Source organism: Solea solea, chromosome 8, assembly GCF_958295425.1.
Source record: "Solea solea chromosome 8, fSolSol10.1, whole genome shotgun sequence".
Classification (NCBI taxonomy): domain Eukaryota; kingdom Metazoa; phylum Chordata; class Actinopteri; order Pleuronectiformes; family Soleidae; genus Solea; species Solea solea.
In genome coordinates this window covers 10,099,598-10,118,563 of record NC_081141.1, presented here as the reverse complement: position 1 = coordinate 10,118,563, position 18,966 = coordinate 10,099,598, and the positions used below count along the sequence as shown (strand labels likewise).

General features: G+C 43.5%; 1 protein-coding gene across 1 annotated transcript in view; it reads left to right on the top strand.

The window, feature by feature from the left end:
• si:dkey-215k6.1 (transmembrane protein 132D) overlaps positions 1-18,966 on the top strand; it is a 260,128-nt gene that overhangs the window by 173,154 nt on the left and 68,008 nt on the right. Inside the window, exon 5 of the mRNA XM_058636093.1 lies at positions 8,144-8,339. Within this exon, the coding sequence (XP_058492076.1) occupies positions 8,144-8,339 (196 nt within the window). The remainder of the gene's footprint in view (positions 1-8,143; positions 8,340-18,966) is intronic.

The window sequence follows — 18,966 nt, the reverse complement described above, 5'->3', positions numbered from 1 at the left end:
AAAACCACACACAGAGACAGTGAGCCAGGATGCTCTCAATCGAACAGTGATAGAAGGACACCAGCAGTTTTTGGGGGATATATTTCTTCCTGAAAATTCACAGATAGTAAAGTCTCTGCTGGGCCTTCTTCACCAGCTCAGCTGCGTTCAAGCCCCAGGTAAGGCCCTCCATGATGTGGACTCCCAGGAAGCAGAAGTCTGTGATCCTCTCCACACAGTCCCCAATGATGAGTTGTGGCTGGATATAATTTGCCTTTTTCCTGAAGTCCACAATTAGCTCCTGTTTTTGCTGTGTTTATGAGCCAGCTGCTCCACCTTGTTCTTGTAGGCAGATCCATCTCCTCCAGAGATGGTGTCATCAGCAAATTTGACAATAATGTTGCTTTGGTGAGTTGGGTTACAGTCATATGAGTGAAGGGTATCGAGCAGGGGCTCAGCATGCAGCTCTGTGGGGAGCCAGTGCAGAGGCTGAGGGCCTTGGATATGGGGTCCCATTGTGACCCTCTGGCAGGTGGAGTGTGGAAGTCTGTACAGTTACTACACCAGTCTGTAAAGACCCCACCCACCTGGTCCACACAGTCCCTCAGTCCATACAGTCCAGCTGCCTTTCTTGAGTTGACAGCCTGCATTGTGCCCCTCACCTCATGCTCTTCCACCGTGAGGATGGAGTTGTTGTGGGGCACTGAGTCTTGCATGGCTGCCTTTGGTGACTTCACCTCCAAATGGGCAAAGAAGAGGTTCAGCTCCTCTGCCAGTGAGGCATCACTTTCAGCAGCTCTGAGGCTGGTCCTGTAGCTGGTGAAGTGTTGGACTCCCTGCCACACCTCCCTGCTGTTGTTGCTGTCCAGGTGGATAACCACGCCTGGCATTAATGAATGAAGCTAGGTTTCTGTGATTACCAGTATGCAGCTGTCCTTGCCAATGTTGTTTGTTGCAACCTAAAGCCTCAGTTCATCCATTTTATTGGAGAGGGACTCGACATTGAGGAAAATGGTAGGAAGCACTGGTAACACTCATCCCGCTGCAGACTGTTGTTCATCCACAAACAGCCATAGAAAGCACCAAGCTGCTGCAACTACGTGCGTCGCCATCTCCACCATCGCCATACTGTCAGTACCTCATGCAACCACACTGAAAAACAAACTAGACATACAAGGTTTATTTGAAACCTAATAATGTGATTTAATGGAATGGAGTCATTATCACATCAGCCCAAATTGCTCGAGGTGTGAGTAATTACAGATAACAGTCTACCATCTTGAGGTTCCTCTGGCTTAGCTAAATGATCCTCTGTCCCATCATCCCTAAATCTTTCTGCTGCATTAAATAAGAGAAAAACTTAAAACATGACAGCTGGGAGACTGTTTAAACATGGATACACGCACACACACACACACACACACACACACAGGTGGAGACTCACAGTTGTGAGCCTCTCTTAAAAGCATACGCATGTTGCATATCCATGTAGATCCAGGTGGGGGGTATGAGGTTGCCCCCTTGTTTCTCTGATGGAGAGAAGGAGTGTGTGTGCCACTGTCGAAATAATAAAAGGAGACAGTGTGTGTAATAGAATGTGTACACGTCTCTGTGTGCATGAGTGTGGGTTAGACGGAGAGAAACAACTATTTTGTTGTGGAGGTAGGGGGTAGGTATAAACGAGAAAGAAAGAACGAACAAGAATAAGAGATGTAGGTCAATGCAAGTGTGTGTACGTTCGCACGCGTGTGTGTGTGTGTGTGTGTGTGTGTGTGTGTAAGTGCTTGATGGGGGGGGACTGTGCGTGTCGGAGTGGAGCCTCTATGCAATCAGACAAACACTATGCCAAATAAACTGCCCATTACTTACCACCATGCCATAGCTGCCACTCTCTCGCTCTCCCGCTTTCTCTCTCTCTGTGTGAGTGAGTGTGTGTGTGTGTGTGTGTGTGTGTGTGCGAGAGAGAGCAAGAGGGAGACAGAGAGGAACATTGTGTGCCGGCACACTGCACAACATCCAACAACAAAAGATGGGGGGAGGGAGAGAAAATAGGAGCAAGACACATACTGTACAGTGACTCATGTCAGATACTTCAGTCAGTATACTCACATGCAGTACTGTGTATGCACAATGCATGAATGCAATGAATGAACATATAAATATGTGTGTATATATATATATATATATATATATATATACACATACTGTATATTTATAGTGGGGTCTCTATAAACTGTGTGCACATGTTCCTTTATTGGAACAACTGTCAATGCTGCAAAAACCTAACGTTAGGAAAAAGAGAGTTCGAAAACTAAAATGCCAAAAAATGCACATAATTGTCTTTTAAAGATCTAGTGCTTGTACTCTGATTTTCCTCATGTGGTGGTAGCGGCTCGCCAACCGGAAACATTTCTATTTAACATCCTGGTGATGACACCATAATGTAAACATTTTTACTTTTACAAGTCTGAGCATTTATTGGTGATCTCCCCTCTGCTATGTAGCCAAATGCACCACTATGCAATACTTTTCAGAAAGCCTACGTTATGTTACCTCATGGAAATTCTATTTTATGTTTAATATATACTATAATACAGATATTTTACACAAACACCGCCAACTGAGTATGATTTTTGTAAGTAAGTTGCATAATAATCATAAAAACAGGAACACTGTTGTTGGATATGCTGAGTCAGCATTTCCACCTCCCTCAGAAGAGTGTGTGGGGTAACAGCCAGGACCACCATGTCAGTGTCAGTGTGTTGATCTCAGAGCTATTGATCCGTTCCATCGTCTCACCTTGAGCGTGTGAGATGCTTTGTCACATGCACGTTTGCATGAGTAGTGCTGTGTATGAATGTGCTTATAATGTGTCAGTCTGTGTGTCCTTTGTTTGTGCTAACCTATTCCCCCAGAGTCCCGCATGTCCTTTCAGTGACAACCTGACTGTATTCTTGACAGCTTGTTGCACACACACAACACGTGTGCACCTGCACACACACAGAGGTTTGAGCAGCTATTCTTCTTAGATCAGCCTAAAGTAAGAGTTAACCTTAACCATAACTAATATATGCCTAACCATAACCCCTCAAACTTTACCAAGAATGAGGTTCTGCCTCATTAGGATCAGGTCTTAGTCTCCATGAGGACTACTGGTCCTGACAAGGTCAATGTATATGCCATAAAAGGTCCTAAAGAGGTAACAAATACAAGAAACACTTTGGAAGTGTGCTACTGCCTTTTCAAATGTGTAGTGTAATCCTGCTTTCTTACCATTGCTATCTTCTTTATTGATTTTTGTTCATGAAATATTCAAATATGACATTTGACCCAATTTCACACAGATGTATTGGTATCAAAAGCAAGTGGAAGGAACACCTAACAGTTTGTAACAAACGGCAAACTTCTCTCTCCCTTTCTCTCCTTCTCTGCCGCTCTCTTTTATTTTTAATATTGGGTTAAGTAGGCTCTATGTAGGCTCTGGTAACCGATGGAAACCCAGATCTGACAGCCACTCACGGGCTAAACCAGGTTAAAAAGACAGAGTAGGTAGAAGTGTGTGTATGTGTGTGAAGAAGAAGAAAAAGGCGAGACGTTGGTGTAATACCATTTTCCGTGTCGTTAATGATAGATACTTTATTCATCTCACAGAGAAATACCTCTACTATCCATCTCTGGTGTTTTTTCTGGTAACCCCCATCCACCCCCATCCCCCAACCACACACACACACACACACACACACACACCTGCTGTCAGCCAGTGGCTGTGTGCTTGCTGACAGGAAATGCTGTAAGTGACAACTTCCTCCGAGCAAAAAGAGAAAAATTGTTCCCTCTCATTCTCGTCCCTTTTCCATCCTTTCTTTTGCTGCCTTGTTTTCTCCCAGGGGAAGTTACCTCCTGTCTTGCCAACAGTGCATGTCTTTTGTGGCTGTCTGTGTGTTTGTTCTCTCTTGTCCTTTGAATTTCCCCTGAGACTGACACTTTTCTACAGTGCTCTTTGATAAGACAACGTGTCCTTACTACACTTGCTATTTTTGTGTGTTTGTGTGTTTGATTTTTTATCTATTTTTTTTTTCTTGTAAATGTGAGGATGACCTCAAGGAAGAGATTCTTCCTCTTGTTACTGAACATGCCTGAAAACAAAAGTTTTGGAGACAAATTGATTGGTAAACTAACTTCAGATTTAGATTCATTTGAAATATTATTTATACCAATCTGATGGAGATTCAGATTCCAACTCCAGTGGGAGGAAGTTAGACAGGTCACTGATTATTTTGCGATATAATCTGATGTGTTAGTGTGTGTGGCTTATCTGCAGTGAACTTAATAGTATACTGAGAATGAGAATGAGGGTGAGAGTGAGAGGGAGCATGTGTGTGTGTGTGTGTGTGTGTGTCCTTGTGCTTCCACTGGGTCGATGTCTTTTTTCTTTTCTTTTTCCATTCACCTACAACCCACTGCATATATGTTTATGTGACTTAAAGTGGAAGTTCGCTTTTTCGCCTTTATTTTTGCACACACACACACACACACAGCAAATAGTGATCGTGAATTTGACCTCTGCATTAATCCCATTCTTTTTACTCATCAGTAATAAACACACTCTCCGGGTGCAGGAGCAGTGGGTAACCCAGGGAGCGATTTACAATTGTGTGCCTTGCTCATGGGGACCCCAGTCACCGGGATTTGAACCTGTGACCCTCCAGTTGCACAGAGTCTTCCTGGTGAATCTGTTGTATTTCATGTTAATTTACATTAAATCCTGGTCAGAAAGAGGGTTGGAAAGGTCAGATTTTTAACCCACACAAACTCCATCAACAGGGTTAAAAGCCGCAGATCAGCACTGCGTTGAGGTCTAAAAAGGAGATTCAAGAAAAGTGTGAACTTGTGCATCAGTTTTGTTTGGCAGGTCGGAGAACAATATTCCTGTGTGTGTGTCGGTATGTGTGTGTGTATGCACCAGAGGACAGTGTAATATTGTTTTGGTGCCTTGTGGTTGGGACGAAGCTAACACCTGAGTGAACCTGTCACTGCAGACACATTGCTTTTTCAGCTCCAGTGATTACACTGCACCCAAACACACACGCAACATTTTCAGGGTGGTTCTGTGAGCGTGTGTGTGTGTGCGTGTATGTGTGAAACACAGAGAGGAGTGTGTTGCTGGTGCGTTGCCTGTGTGCACATGTGGTGTGAGAGAGACAGGAACAGAGTGTGAGACTGACAGGGCATTGTGTCTCTGCGTGTCTCTGCTGTATTTTAGATTCTCCCTGGAAGAAAAAAAAGTATGCTACTGATACAGCGGCGCACAGCACATTGTTCTGATGGACGGAGCAACATAGACAAAGGCACACAAATAGTGATGCTTATCCTCATGGTGAACCCTAATCTACACACTTGCATCACAAAAGAGACAGAAAGGAATCTATATATATATATATATATATATATACACACACACACACACACAAATATATTTATATTCTTTTCAGTTTCAGATGAATAAAAAATATACCTGAAAAGACATGAGCAAAAAAATGCTCAGCTGCACTTAAATATGCTCTATATTTACATACAGTAGAGGTTAAAGGCTCTATATTTATATAACATCTCTCTAGTCATGTTGACCACTCAAGGTTGCTTTACACTGCAGTTACATTTACTCACACTTTCATGCAATATATCTACACTCGACGCTTTTTCTATCACACATCTGTCACACCCATTCACACAGTCAGGAGCAACTTGGGGTTAAGTGTCTTACCCAGCGACACATCCCCATGTAGACTAGAGGGGCCAGGGATCGAAAGCCTGACCTTCCAGTTTGAAGATGACCCTCTCTACCCCTGACGTTTATCTGTGCAACTCAGCTGCTGATAATACTGACTGTTATTATATATACATGTATATATCAGTTATTTAAAATAAATGCGTCTTAATGCAATCCCTCTTTTGTAGTTCGGTTGAGTACAGCAACACCAATCAACATTTTCCACTTTTTTATGCATTTTATGGTTAAAACAGTGAATCAACAAAATAATCAACACACTAGAATAGAATAGAATAGAATAGAATAGAATAGAATAGAATAGAATAGAATAGAATAGAATAGAATAGAATAGAATAGAATAGAACATATGTAATTGTTAGTTGCAGCTGTATTCATATCCAGGATGTATGACTTGTTCTCATTGGGCTGAACACCTACAGCCTGATGAAGTCCTGCTTCCTGTGAGTAAATTCTCAGTGGGCTCAGATCCAGTGTTAGTCACTTTGCTGTGTATAATTTCAGGTTTTAGTTGACTTCAGTTGGTCATTTCAAAATGTAATTTAAGAATTGGATGTACTTTTCTTCCTCCCCCCTCTGTCACTCTGTGCCAACAGAAAAGAGCAGCTTGCCACTGCTCACTAATGGAGAGTAATGGATTAAATAAAGCAAAAACGTGCTAAGGCAGAGTTACAGAGAGGATGGGGGCATTTCAGGAGCATAATGGCCTTCGATGATTGCTCTGAATTTTGAGCTGTCAAGTACAGCTGGGGAGAAATCTATTGGTTCATTAGCCTCTTTTAAAAGAGCTTGGCACTGATTTTAAGAATATAAGTCAATGTACTGGTCCTGTGAGATGCTGTAGTATTAGTATTTACAAAAAAAACAGACGATTGAGAACAGACACAAGAAAGAAAAGTGAGCATGATAGAGGGATGTGGAAGAGGTCAAGGGGAGCTGACATCCATCAGTTCTCTGTCCTTAAGCCTATTTCTGCCTTGACACATACCTGCCACATGCACGTATCACAGACTCTCAGCAATTGGCTTTGTCATGACCTTTAACCCCTATAAACCTGTGTGTGTGTGTGTGTGTGTGTGTGTGTGTGTGTGACGTGCATCTGTAAACCTGAACTGTAAAATGTGATTTCAAAATTCAATTTACGACTGCTTACCTTCCTTCTTTCTCAGACGTGTGTGTTTGTTTTACTAATGTTGTTTGGACCTTTTACATTTTCGAGGACAGAAAGTAAGTTCCCAAAATATGAATACAATTATTATTTAAAGAACATGTATTCAAGAATATGTAGAATATGTATTAAAAATGTTGAGTTCAGTCAAATGATGTGGCTCTAAAGTGCTGGAGTTCCCATCACTTCAGCAGCTTGAACAGTGACACAACCTTCTCAAGAAGATGCAAAGGTTGTCTGTGGTGCTAAATGATGGGATGTGACTCACAGAAGCAGCAGAATCAGGATGACTGACAGTCAGACAGACAGGCAAAGCAGGTGGTAACGACTGTCTGCGGAGTTGTTAGGGCAAAATGTGCAGCAGGAATCCCAATTGTCAAAATGATGATCTGTGTGTAGGAATCGGAAATTGAGTAGAGAGGAAAACATTTTTTTTTCTAACTGAATCTAAAAGATCTAGAGATGCTGTTGTTTGATTTTAACCTTGCATCTGCTTCTTGTGCCACTTTTATCACTGGAGGATAGACCCTCCAAACATCTGCAATGTGTCGTGCATTTTAGATTTGTGTTTTTGTACATGAAGTGATCCATTTGAAAAATAAAACAATGTATCACAATAACATCAGATATAGACCAACACAGCAGACTATTGGGTGTATTCACTTGTCCCAAGTGAGCAGTAACATTTTTTCACCTCTGTCTGCTATTGTCCCAGTTGTCAACTTAGCTCAATTAAATTTACTCTCATTCCTATGATTAACACCAACATGAGGAGCCATAAAGTAGTGATGCTGGTTAGCATGATGCTGCTTAGCGTGTTAATCACTGGTCAGAACGTCAATATATTTTGTGTCACCCACAGTGTTGGTTCTGCTTGTCCAGGATGTGAAAGTCTATTTTTATGAAAAAAATAAATAAATAAAATGACTATTCTGAAGGAAAATGCAGAAAATGTAACTTAACAAAATGCACAAGAAATAATACCACTGAATATAGTCACTTGCACATTGTAGGACACTGTGACATTAATAAAGATTGTGCCCACTGTAGTGTATCTGCCATTATCCTGGTGTTTTTGACTCAGTAACATGAGGAAAAACCCTTGATCTTGTACTAGCCTTTTATCCCTAAACCTGATCATTCATAATTAGAAAATGATCAGAATCAAAATCACAATTAATCTCTCTATGTCCCTTTTATTTTTTTAGACTGGAGATTCCTTCATACGAAGTGATGCAGCTCGACTTTGAGGTGGACAACGTGATCAACCTGGTGCCGACTCAGACTCTACACTGGAACATCGAGTATGCGGCTGATACACAGATGACTTCCAGGCAACCAGAGAAAGTCTCACATCTCTACATCAGCAATGCTGACATACAGGGCATCGTGCCCCTGGCTGAGGTAAGATTGGACTTGATAGATGAGCACAGATACAGAGATCTGACATAATGAAATGTGCACTGCTGGGTATGAGTATACAGCCCACCCACTTCCTTCAGGGTGATCAAAGCTGGAAAGGTCAGCTTGTTTACCCCCCACCTGTTGCTACGAGCCTCATGGTCACACAGACTCAGCAGGTTTCACACTCGCAGAAATAACAAGCAGCGTCACAAAAGCACACAGATACAGAACATGTGGACATGGACACTATACGGTCAACTTTTCCTCAAATGCATAGACACTGAAGTTCACTGATGCAGTGAATACACCCTCTGTGCATCACGCTGGCATGCTGGTGTCATCCTACTGAGACTCAACCACATCTTGTTTGGAAATGCTGCTTATTCATATGTAGATCCAAACTATCCAAACCAAGTTCCTTCTACTTAGGAATTGAGTTTAGCAAAGTCCCTCAAAGAAAGTCTTGATCACTTATGGCGTTTTTCCACTATACAGTTGAAGCACTGCTTAGCACGGCTCCACTCTACTCTACGTTTTTTTATTTTTTTTGCTTTTCCATTAGCGATTGTACCTGGTACTTTTTTATTAGTGAGCTGAGCCGATACTAAATATGGTGTAAACACACTGCCAGCCACTGAGTGGTAGAGAGTCGTCACTCTCAAGAGTCACGAGCGCGACGTCTGACACAGGAATCCAACAGTTAAACTGTAGATCAGTTAAAAAGACTTAAAAAATCCTGAAGATTAAAAATCCTGAAGACATGTGTTAATCTCCAACATTTAGCAAGGACATTTCTAAAATCTCAGTATTTACTAGAGGAGTCTGGTGTATTTAGTGACAGTGAAGATTGCGATCTGCATCACAACCCCTTCTGTCGAGAGTCTGCGCTCTCGTCAGGCAGGAAGTACTGAACTAATCTTTTTAATGAACTGATTCTAATGATTCAGTACACCGAAAAGAAAACAACTGCTTTTCTCGTCCCTAGTTTGTGTGTTTGTCTCGCATATAAAACAATACAAAGTAGCTGTCTTGATAATGTTATAGCAACAATCCACACCGGGCTCCTATGTAAATGAAATGTTGTAAATGGTTGCCTGAACTTAAAAAAAAACAACTACTACATACTGTATATGGAACCACCAAGTCAAATATGATGAAAGAAAAATGCACAAGTTTTTGTGACACCAATCTCTTCATGGCTCAATCCACAGACATGACACCTTCACCTCTGGCCTCTATTCTGTTGATCGCTATGACCCCTCCCACCAGAGCACTTGAACAAATCAGTTTATATAATCCTGTCTCTCAGCTTAGTGTCCTTAATGTTCTCTTCTTCGACGCGTGTTCAAAGTTCATCCATCGGCTGCAAATCTGAAATCAGAAACGGGAACATTACTATATATATAAAAAAACTGCAGTATTCTAGAATAAAACAGCTATTTGTATGTGTGCAGATTTTTGTATTTATTTACATAAGAAGCAAGGATTGGGTCTTTGTAAATTTCTAAATCCAAACTAGATCATTCAAGATTCAAGACACTTAGTAGCTCACAAGCAAACTACATTCATAAAGGCCATAGAAAAAAAATATATCCATTAATTTTTACAGTCACAGAATAAAACTGACACATTGCTAAATAGGCATGACTGCAACCAAGAACCTGCAGGCTAAAAGTGAGGAGGAGGAGGATGCAAGTTTTCAAAATGCTCCCTGTTCCATTACCACTGGGGTAGAGCTAATCTGGCCTGATAGCCCTCTTTCAAACACCAAAGCCCTGGTGAGAAAACCCAATTTTGTTCAGGGCATCTCCAACCCCTGTCTCTTTCACATGCTGGAAAAAAAGAAGGCTTGAAACCATCATTTAAAAGAGCAGTGCTGTTGAGATTTTTGCTCTTTTCTTTTTTCAAAGGCGCAGCATGGATGCAGCTCTAACATGACGCCTGCTGCACTACATGTCCCTGTGCTCTTTATAATTGAAGGATTTTTTTTTTTTCAATTATCTGTTATTTAAGGCAGATAGTGTCCAATGAGTGTGAAACAATACCAACTCAATATCAAGCAAATATGAATATGTATTAATTTAATCAGCTATATGAAGCCATACATGTCCGATTCTCTGTATAAAATAACTGTCACTGTGGAAATGCACGTGGACCACAATTAGATTCGACTTCATCATCCGACAGTTATAAAATGTTAAGAAATGTACATAGCATAAAATATATTAGCATTATATCTCATCTTTACTGCTTATCCTATATATTCATGTTGTATCTGATCTGTTTGCCACTGAAACAAGTCGATTACCCGAGTCTGCAATCAATCTAATCTACTCATTCTCAAAAGAAATGTTTTGCACTTAGTGTCACTGGATGTATGTATCACACCTGTACCACTAAACCATCTCATCATCATCATCATCACAGCTATCATTAGTACTACCACAGGAATGATCGATGATAAATGCAAAAGTTCCATGGTAGCTTGTAAAAAACTGCACAAATCAGGACATGTTGCATGTGGGAGTTCTAATTTCTGATGACATAATGTCAAAACAACATTACATTTGTAGGAGATTGGAATGCTAGTGAAACAGTTGATTGTTGATTGAGTTTCATCTGCTCTTTATTAATTAGTTAGGTTTTGAGATGGAGGCGCTCTATACTGACCTCATTTCACCAGACAAATACAGACAGACAGACAAATACCTACATCCATCTCTGCGTCTCAGAGCATTTCCTTTTTTTCAGATACCTTGCTGTGTAAGCAGTTATTAATAACTGTGTAAGCTGTTATTAATGCTGGTGCAGTAACCTTACTGCTGTCGGGACATGCAGCTGCTCAGCAGAACAGCCAATAGGAGGCTCCCTCCCTCCCTGAACTGCCTTGCTCCATTCATCTAGTCGTCTGTCAGATCACTTCATTTACATTATGCTGAAAGGTTATTATGGAATTATTGATCAGGAAAGGGCCACACGGTTGGTGTAGTGGTTAGCACTCTTGCCTTTGCAGCAAGAAGACCCGGGTTCGAGCCCCGGTTGGAACAAGGGCCTTTCTGTATGGAGTTTGCATGTTCTCCCCGTGTGTGTGTGTGGGTTCTCCGGCTTCCTCCCACAGTCCAAAAACATGCAACATGGATATAAGGTAAATTGGTCACTCTAAATTGACCATAGGTGTGAATTGTTGTTTGTCTCTATGTGTGGCCCTGCGATGGACTGGTGAACTGTCCAGCTTGTTCATATTTAAACAGTGTAAAAACTCCCTATTGCCCTATGTCAGCTGAGATTGGCACGGTGGAGGATAATAAGTGGTAGATAATGGATGGATGGATGATCAGGAAAGCCAAATATGTGTTGCCTATTACAGCTTTACTCTACAGGGGAAATATCAGGATAAAAAATAACAGTGAAAATAGTATGTGTCATGCTGTCATTGCATTATCTACACGTTATGTGTACAGTAATACTAATCATGGTTTGGTGCCACATATGAATCATGTTGGGAAAATAAGTGAAATTACTTCTTACATTTAAAGCATGTATGTATAAGGTTGCATAAAATATTGTTTTTTTTTTAAAAACTTGTGAAAACTATGCGCATGCAGACTTTATTCACTTACACACGTGAACAAATACATGTCTACACACACCAACACACTTTGTTGCCCTGCAACCTTTTATGACTCTCTTCTTTTGGTAAAAGCGTCAAAAATGGCTGTTATTATGAGCTATTTGCTGAAAGCTGATTTGTTTACCAGAACTACTGACCAGGTGTTGTTACCAGTCACTGAGAGAGGTCCCTGTGATAAGTCAGTGAGATGAAAGCTCCCTTTTTCTCTGAGAATAACAGAGAAGCAACTAAATTAAAAGCCAGCATCTTCAAAGAGAGCAGGATGTGAAAGCTTTCTTGAAGTCCTGCATCCACCCTCTTAAGCAGTTCCAAAACTGAGGAGGGACACAAAACTGTCACATCATAAGCATAGCCATGGAAGAAAAATGTGGGACCTTTGCAGCCTTTTCATATTTAAACAGTGTAAAAACTAAACATCGCCCAAAATTGCACCAGTAGCACTCAGTCCTGGCTTTAAACCATTATTTTCCCGATCAGTTTGGGAAATTCAGCTCCATCTCAACCCATTATCTACCATCTCCCAAATCAAAAGTCAGCTTATCAACAGCACTGATGTGCTATATAGTGCAGCGGCAAGTTTTCTCTTTACAAGGTAAAAATAAACCCTGAACACCCCTGTCATTACCTATCTGACATTTCCCTTCTAATTCAGCATATCCATTAAGGTTCTGGTCTCTTGTCTGAAAGGGAAAGTAAGAGGCCCTCTTTAGGAAACGAGGGATTATTAAGTGTAATTTGTCTCTTGCAGCAGCTGAAATATTGGTTTAATCTTTTTGAGGAGAGGAAAGAAGAAGAGAGGAGAGGAGCGGAGAGGAGAGAGGAGAGGAGAGGAGAGGAGAGGAGAGGAGAGGAGAGGAGAGGAGAGGAAGTTTGGGCGGATTGGTGAGATAAAAGAGGCTAATTTCACAAACAGAAAACATTATATTCATACTGTCTGCTGTTTGTGTCCATGTGCATTATGTAGTAGTTGATTCACACCCTTGAGGAAACTAAACAACACCAATAATCTGCTATTGTTTCACACAATCAGCCACAAATATTTAGATAGATATGTTATTGCATTGTGCAAAATTGTCTTTGCTGAGTTGCTTTTCTTGCTTCCTCCTCCAACAATCTATAAACTAATTCACAGAGCCTGCTGCTGAGAGCAGATTCCATGGTGTTCAAGGTTCCAAGCTGTTAAAACTAAATGAAGCCTGAAAGACAAGTGCATTTTTGAGACTAAAGGAATCTGGGCAGAGGAGCAACTAATGGTTAATTTCCTCTGGTGGTGATGGCGGTTCATAATTTTGAGGGTGAAGAATGATGGATAATACAGAATATATACAGTACTGTGCAAAAGGTGTGGGTCACCATTAGATTTGTTGTTTTAGCAAAGCTATAATGACCATAATTGTTTCTCAATCATTTTATTGGAACTCATCCAGGAAACACGGGAAATGTGTATGCAGTTATAAAATAACAATTTTATCAGAAAGAAAATAGCTTGTAAAGGTCAGCCACAAACAACTGAACGTTCTCATTTGTTTGAAGAAATAAACATAGAATGAATCATAGATAGATGGGCTAACCCCACCCAATGCCTGATTTTGCCAAGAAATGCCAAGAAGTGGGCTGAACACTGAGTGAGGGAGAGGAGCAGGGAGGGAGAATGATGGAGCAGCGCAGGGGCCTCGGTAGTGAAATCTGTCTAATGAGATGCACACCGTGCTTCATGCGGTGGTGAGAGAAATGCGACAGAGCAACAGCTCCGGAGTTTTAAAAAGGAGGGAGGAGTCTGGGACAACAAGTCTTGAACTGATTAGACAAGAGAGTGACTAAGTAATGGACCTGTGACAAAGGAGTGGACTAAAAAAAGCCAGTGGCAAACCTTCAATGGAGTAGCTTTTGACCATAGAGACAAAGAGATGTCCATATACAATGCTTTTCACCTAAAATAAGTGGTTTAGGGGTTATGGTTTAACTCAACATGACATCAGCCATATCTTTATAATTGTTACATATTACAATAAATACATATACAATAACATGTTGTTTGGCTACTGTCTATTACATAGACAGTAGCTGGTCTTTAAAAAAAGGGGAAGCTCATTTCAAGCCCAGTTATTAATACATACATTCTTACATAAATACTATATATATATATATATGTATATATATATATATATATATATAAACGAACAACTAGAACAAGGAAATGTTCGCGATAAAAGCGATAATTATGTAAAACTGAAATGCTATACCTCTCCGGGAACCATCACCTTACCGTGGTGGAGAGGTTTGAGTGCCCCTGTGATTCTGAGAGCTGTGTTGTCTGGAGCCTAGTGCTCCTGGTAGGGTCTCCCAAGGCAAATTGGTCTCAGCGGAGGGGCCTGACGAAGAATGGTTCAAAGATTGCTCATGAAAAAACAACAGAGGAAGAGAGTGACCCTGCCCGGAGGAAGCCCGGGGCCCCCGCCTGGAGCCAGGCCCAAACGGAGGGCCTGTGAGCGAACGCCTGGTGGCCGGGTCTACCACGGGGCCCGGCCGGGCACAGCCCGAACAAGTCCCGTGGCCTCTTCATCGTCCTCCTGTGGACCCACCACCTGCAGGGAGATCGACTGGGGTCGGGTGCGCTGCCACATGGGTGGCGGTGAAGGTCGGGGATCTCGACGTACTGGACCTGGGCGGCAGAAGCTGGTTCTGGGGACATGGAACGTCACCTCGCTGTGGGGGAAAGAGCCGGAGCTTGTGCGGGAGATGGAGCGCTACCAATTAGATCTGGTGGGGCTTACCTCCACGCACAGCCTTGGCTCTGGAACCACACTCCTGGATAGGGGTTGGAAGTTATTCTTCTCTGGAGTTGCCCAGGGTGTAAGGCGCCGGGCGGGTGTGGGGATACTCACAAGCCCCCGGCTGAGCGCCGCTGTGTTGGAGTTTACCCCGGTGGACGAGAGGGTCGCCTCCCTGCGCCTTAGGGTTGCGGGGGGGAAAGCCCTGACTGCTGTTTGTGCTTATGCACCGAACAGCAGCTCGGAGTACCCGGCCTTCTTGGAGGCCCTAGATGGAGTCCTGCAAGGGGCTCCGTCGGGGGACTCCATAGTTCTGCTGGGAGATTTCAACGCGCACGTGGGCAGCGATGGGGAAACCTGGAGAGGCGTGATTGGGAAGAACGGCCTACCTGATCTAAATCAGAGTTGTCGTTTGTTATTGGATTTCTGTGCAAGTCATGGACTATCCATAACAAACACCATGTTCGAGCATAAGGACGCTCATAAGTGTACTTGGTACCAGAGTGTCCTTGGCCGAAGGTCGATGATCGATTTTGTGATCGTTTCATCTGATCTAAGGCCGCATGTTCTGGACACTCGGGTGAAGAGAGGGGCAGAGCTGTCAACTGATCACCATCTGGTGGTGAGTTGGGTCAGAGGATGGGGGAGGACTCTGGATAGACCTGGTAAACCCAAACGTGTAGTGCGGATGAACTGGGAACGTCTGGGGTGCCCCTGTCCGAGAGGCCTTCAACTCTCACCTCCGGCGGAGCTTTTCCTGTATCCCTGTGGAGGCTGGGGACATTGAACCTGAATGGGCAGTGTTCGAAGACTCTATTGTGAAAGCTGTAGTGGAGAGCTGTGGCTCCAGGGCTTTAGGTGCCTCAAGGGGCGGTAACCCTCGAACATCGTGGTGGACACCGGTGGTCAGGGAAGCTGTCCGACTGAAGAAGGAGTGTTTCCGGGATATGTTATCCCGGAGGACTCCTGAGGCAGTTGCAAGGTATCGACGGGCCCGAAGGGCGGCAGCCTCTGCTGTGGCAGACGCAAAGCAGCGGGTATGGGAGAAGTTCGGAGAGGACATGGAGAAGGACTATCGGTCGGCACCAAGGCGTTTCTGGAAAACCATTCGGGGCCTCAGGAGGGGAAAGCGGGGGACCATCCAAGCTGTGTACAGTAAGGATGGGACACTGTTGACCTCGACTGAGGAGGTAACCGGACGGTGGAAGGAACACTTTGAGGAACTCCTGAATCCGACATCTGCACCCTCTGTGGTGGAGGCAGAGAGGGAGGCTGATGGGGGATCATCGTCAATCTCCCTGAGGGAGGTCACTGAGGTGGTTAAACAACTCCGCAGTGGCAAGGCCCCAGGGGTTGATGAGATCCGCCCAGAAATGCTGAAGGCTCTGGGTGTGGAGGGGCTGTCTTGGATGACACGTCTCTTCAACATTGCGTGGAGGTCGGGGTCAGTGCCAAAGGAGTGGCAAACTGGGGTGGTGGCCCCCCTTTTCAAAAAGGGGGACCTGAGAGTGTGTGCCAATTACCGGGGCATCACACTTCTCAGCCTCCCTGGTAAGGTTTACTCCAAGGTACTGGAAAGGAGGGTTCGACCGGTTGTCGAACCTCAGATTCAAGAGGAACAATGCGGATTCCGTCCTGGTCGTGGAACAACGGACCAGCTCTTTACTCTTGCAGGGATCCTGGAGGGGGCCTGGGAGTACGCCCGTCTACATGTGTTTTGTGGACCTGGAGAAGGCGTATGATCGGGTTCCCAGGGAGATACTGTGGGAGGTGCTGCGGGAGTATGGGGTGAGGGGGGCACTACTTAGGGCTATCCAATCCCTATACGCCCAAAGTATGAGCTGTGTCAGGGTTCTCGGCACAAAATCAGGCCTGTTTCCTGTGGGTGTTGGCCTTCGCCAGGGCTGCGCTTTATCACCAATCCTGTTTGTGATTTTCATGGACAGGATATCGAGGCGTAGTCGTGGGGGAGAGGGGTTGTGGTTTGGCGGGCTTGAGATCACGTCGCTGCTTTTTGCAGATGATGTGGTCCTCATGGCTTCGTCGGCCTGCGACCTTCAGCGCTCACTGGATCGGTTCGTGGCCGAGTGTGAAGCGGTCGGGATGAGGATCAGCACCTCTAAGTCTGAGGCCATGGCTCTTAGCAGGAAACCGGTGGATTGCCTTCTCCGGGTAGGGAATGACTCCTTGCCCCAGGTGAAGGAGTTCAAGTATCTCGGGGTCTTGTTCACGAGTGAGGGGACGAGGGAGCCGGAGATGGGCCGGAGAATCGGAGCGGCTGGTGCGGTACTGCATTCGCTTTACCGCACAGTTGTGACGAAAAGGGAGCTGAGCCGGAAGGCAAAGCTCTCGATCTACCGGTCAGTCTTCGTTCCTATCCTCACCTATGGTCATGAAGGTTGGGTCATGACCGAAAGAACGAGATCGCGGGTACAAGCGGCCGAAATGGGATTCCTCAGGAGAGTGGCTGGCTTTTCCCTTAGAGATAGGGTGAGAAGCTCGGTCATTCGGGGGGAGCTCGGAGTAGAACCACTGCTCCTTCACGTTGAAAGGAGCCAGTTGAGGTGGTTCGGGCATCTGGTGAGGATGCCTCCTGGGCGCCTCCCAAGGGAGGTATATCAGGCACGTCCAGCTGGGAGGAGGCCTCGGGGTAGACCTAGGACAAGGTGGAGAGATTACATCTCCACTCTGGCCTGGGAACGCCTCGGGATCCCTCAGTCGGAGCTGGTCACTGGGCTCAGGAAAAGGAAGTTTGGGGTCCCTTGCTGAAACTGCTGCCCCCGCGACCCGGCCCCGGATAAGCGGAGGATGATGATGATGATGATGATGATGATGAAATGCTATAATAGTGCTTTTTTACTTACAGGAAACGGAAATGGTCTATATTGCAGTGCAAACAACATACAACCACCAGCTATTTGTCTACAGACTTCCCTCACAAAACCCACATAGGACTGAGAAGGAAAAGGCTCCGCTGTTGTGTATGTTTCTGCAATGGTGTTAATCAAAAATTGGTCAATCTAATTCAGACAGTTCCTCCAGTAATCATTTCAGAAGCACAACGTCCATATCAGAGACTATGTCCATATTTTCTACATAGAGTGTGTGTCTAAAACAAAAAGGAAACACTTTCCAGCTGTTGAGTTATTGGTGGGCAGGACATGTGTCAACCGACTACCTCACTTGATGTTACACAATCATCTATTTGGCATTCTTTAAGTGGTGTGTTTGATTACAATTTTGGAAAATTTTGCTCAACCATATTACTAATCAACAGACTGTGAATTTTAATTTTAGGTTGTATTCCCAGTGGCTGTAGATTTCAGACATTCCGTCTGAAAGAGCCCCAGATTTTGATCAGCATGTCAAAGGATGGGATGTCACATAAACCAGTTAGTCAGTGGCTCAGTTGCATGAATCAAAAAAATTATGGTATTAATTGCAGAGCTGCACAGATGATTATAAAAATGCTGCGGCAGAGTTGGATATTCAAAATAACAAGAGAACAGTAACATGGCACAACCGCTTTCAGCTCTGTGCCACTCCTCCTATCTATGTGACCATGTACAATAGATTGCAGGAAGATTGAATCAACAAACAAAATTGAAACACTGGGAATTAATAATGCTTACCTACCCACTTAGATAATGTATCCAGGCACTTTTCAAGGAGGAGTAGAGGGTGCAAAGCATTTAAATGACACCTCCTTTGATGAAATCAGAATCATTTACCGTAATTTATTCAACAAATATGGCAACAAAACAACACTTTGTTTTATTTTCCGTTTTAAAATGTCCTTTCAGCATTACAGAGACAATAACATGTACTATTCAGAGCTCTGATGTCCATCGACCCAGGTAGTGTCTGTAGTTAGCTCTGAGTCCTCTGCAGGATAATAATTTGTCTATCCATTTTCAGTTTAATAATAACTTTTTCTGTAACCAATATAACTCTTTATCACTGAAAGTGCACATTCAATGACATTAGCTTCTATATACTCACTCCATCAAACTCGGGTTCTACTCTGATTTTTTTGTTTGTTTTAGTAAACATCTTGTTAAGAGGTTCCCAAAACTTTCTGATAGAAACAGCCACGTTCCTCATTGTTTCTATCGTCCTGTACTCCTGTGGGTTGAAACACTGGAGCTTCAGGGTTAAGTGTTAATGAATCAAACCTCATGTCATGTCAAATGTTGCTTTCGTTTGATCCAAGATGATACTTTTT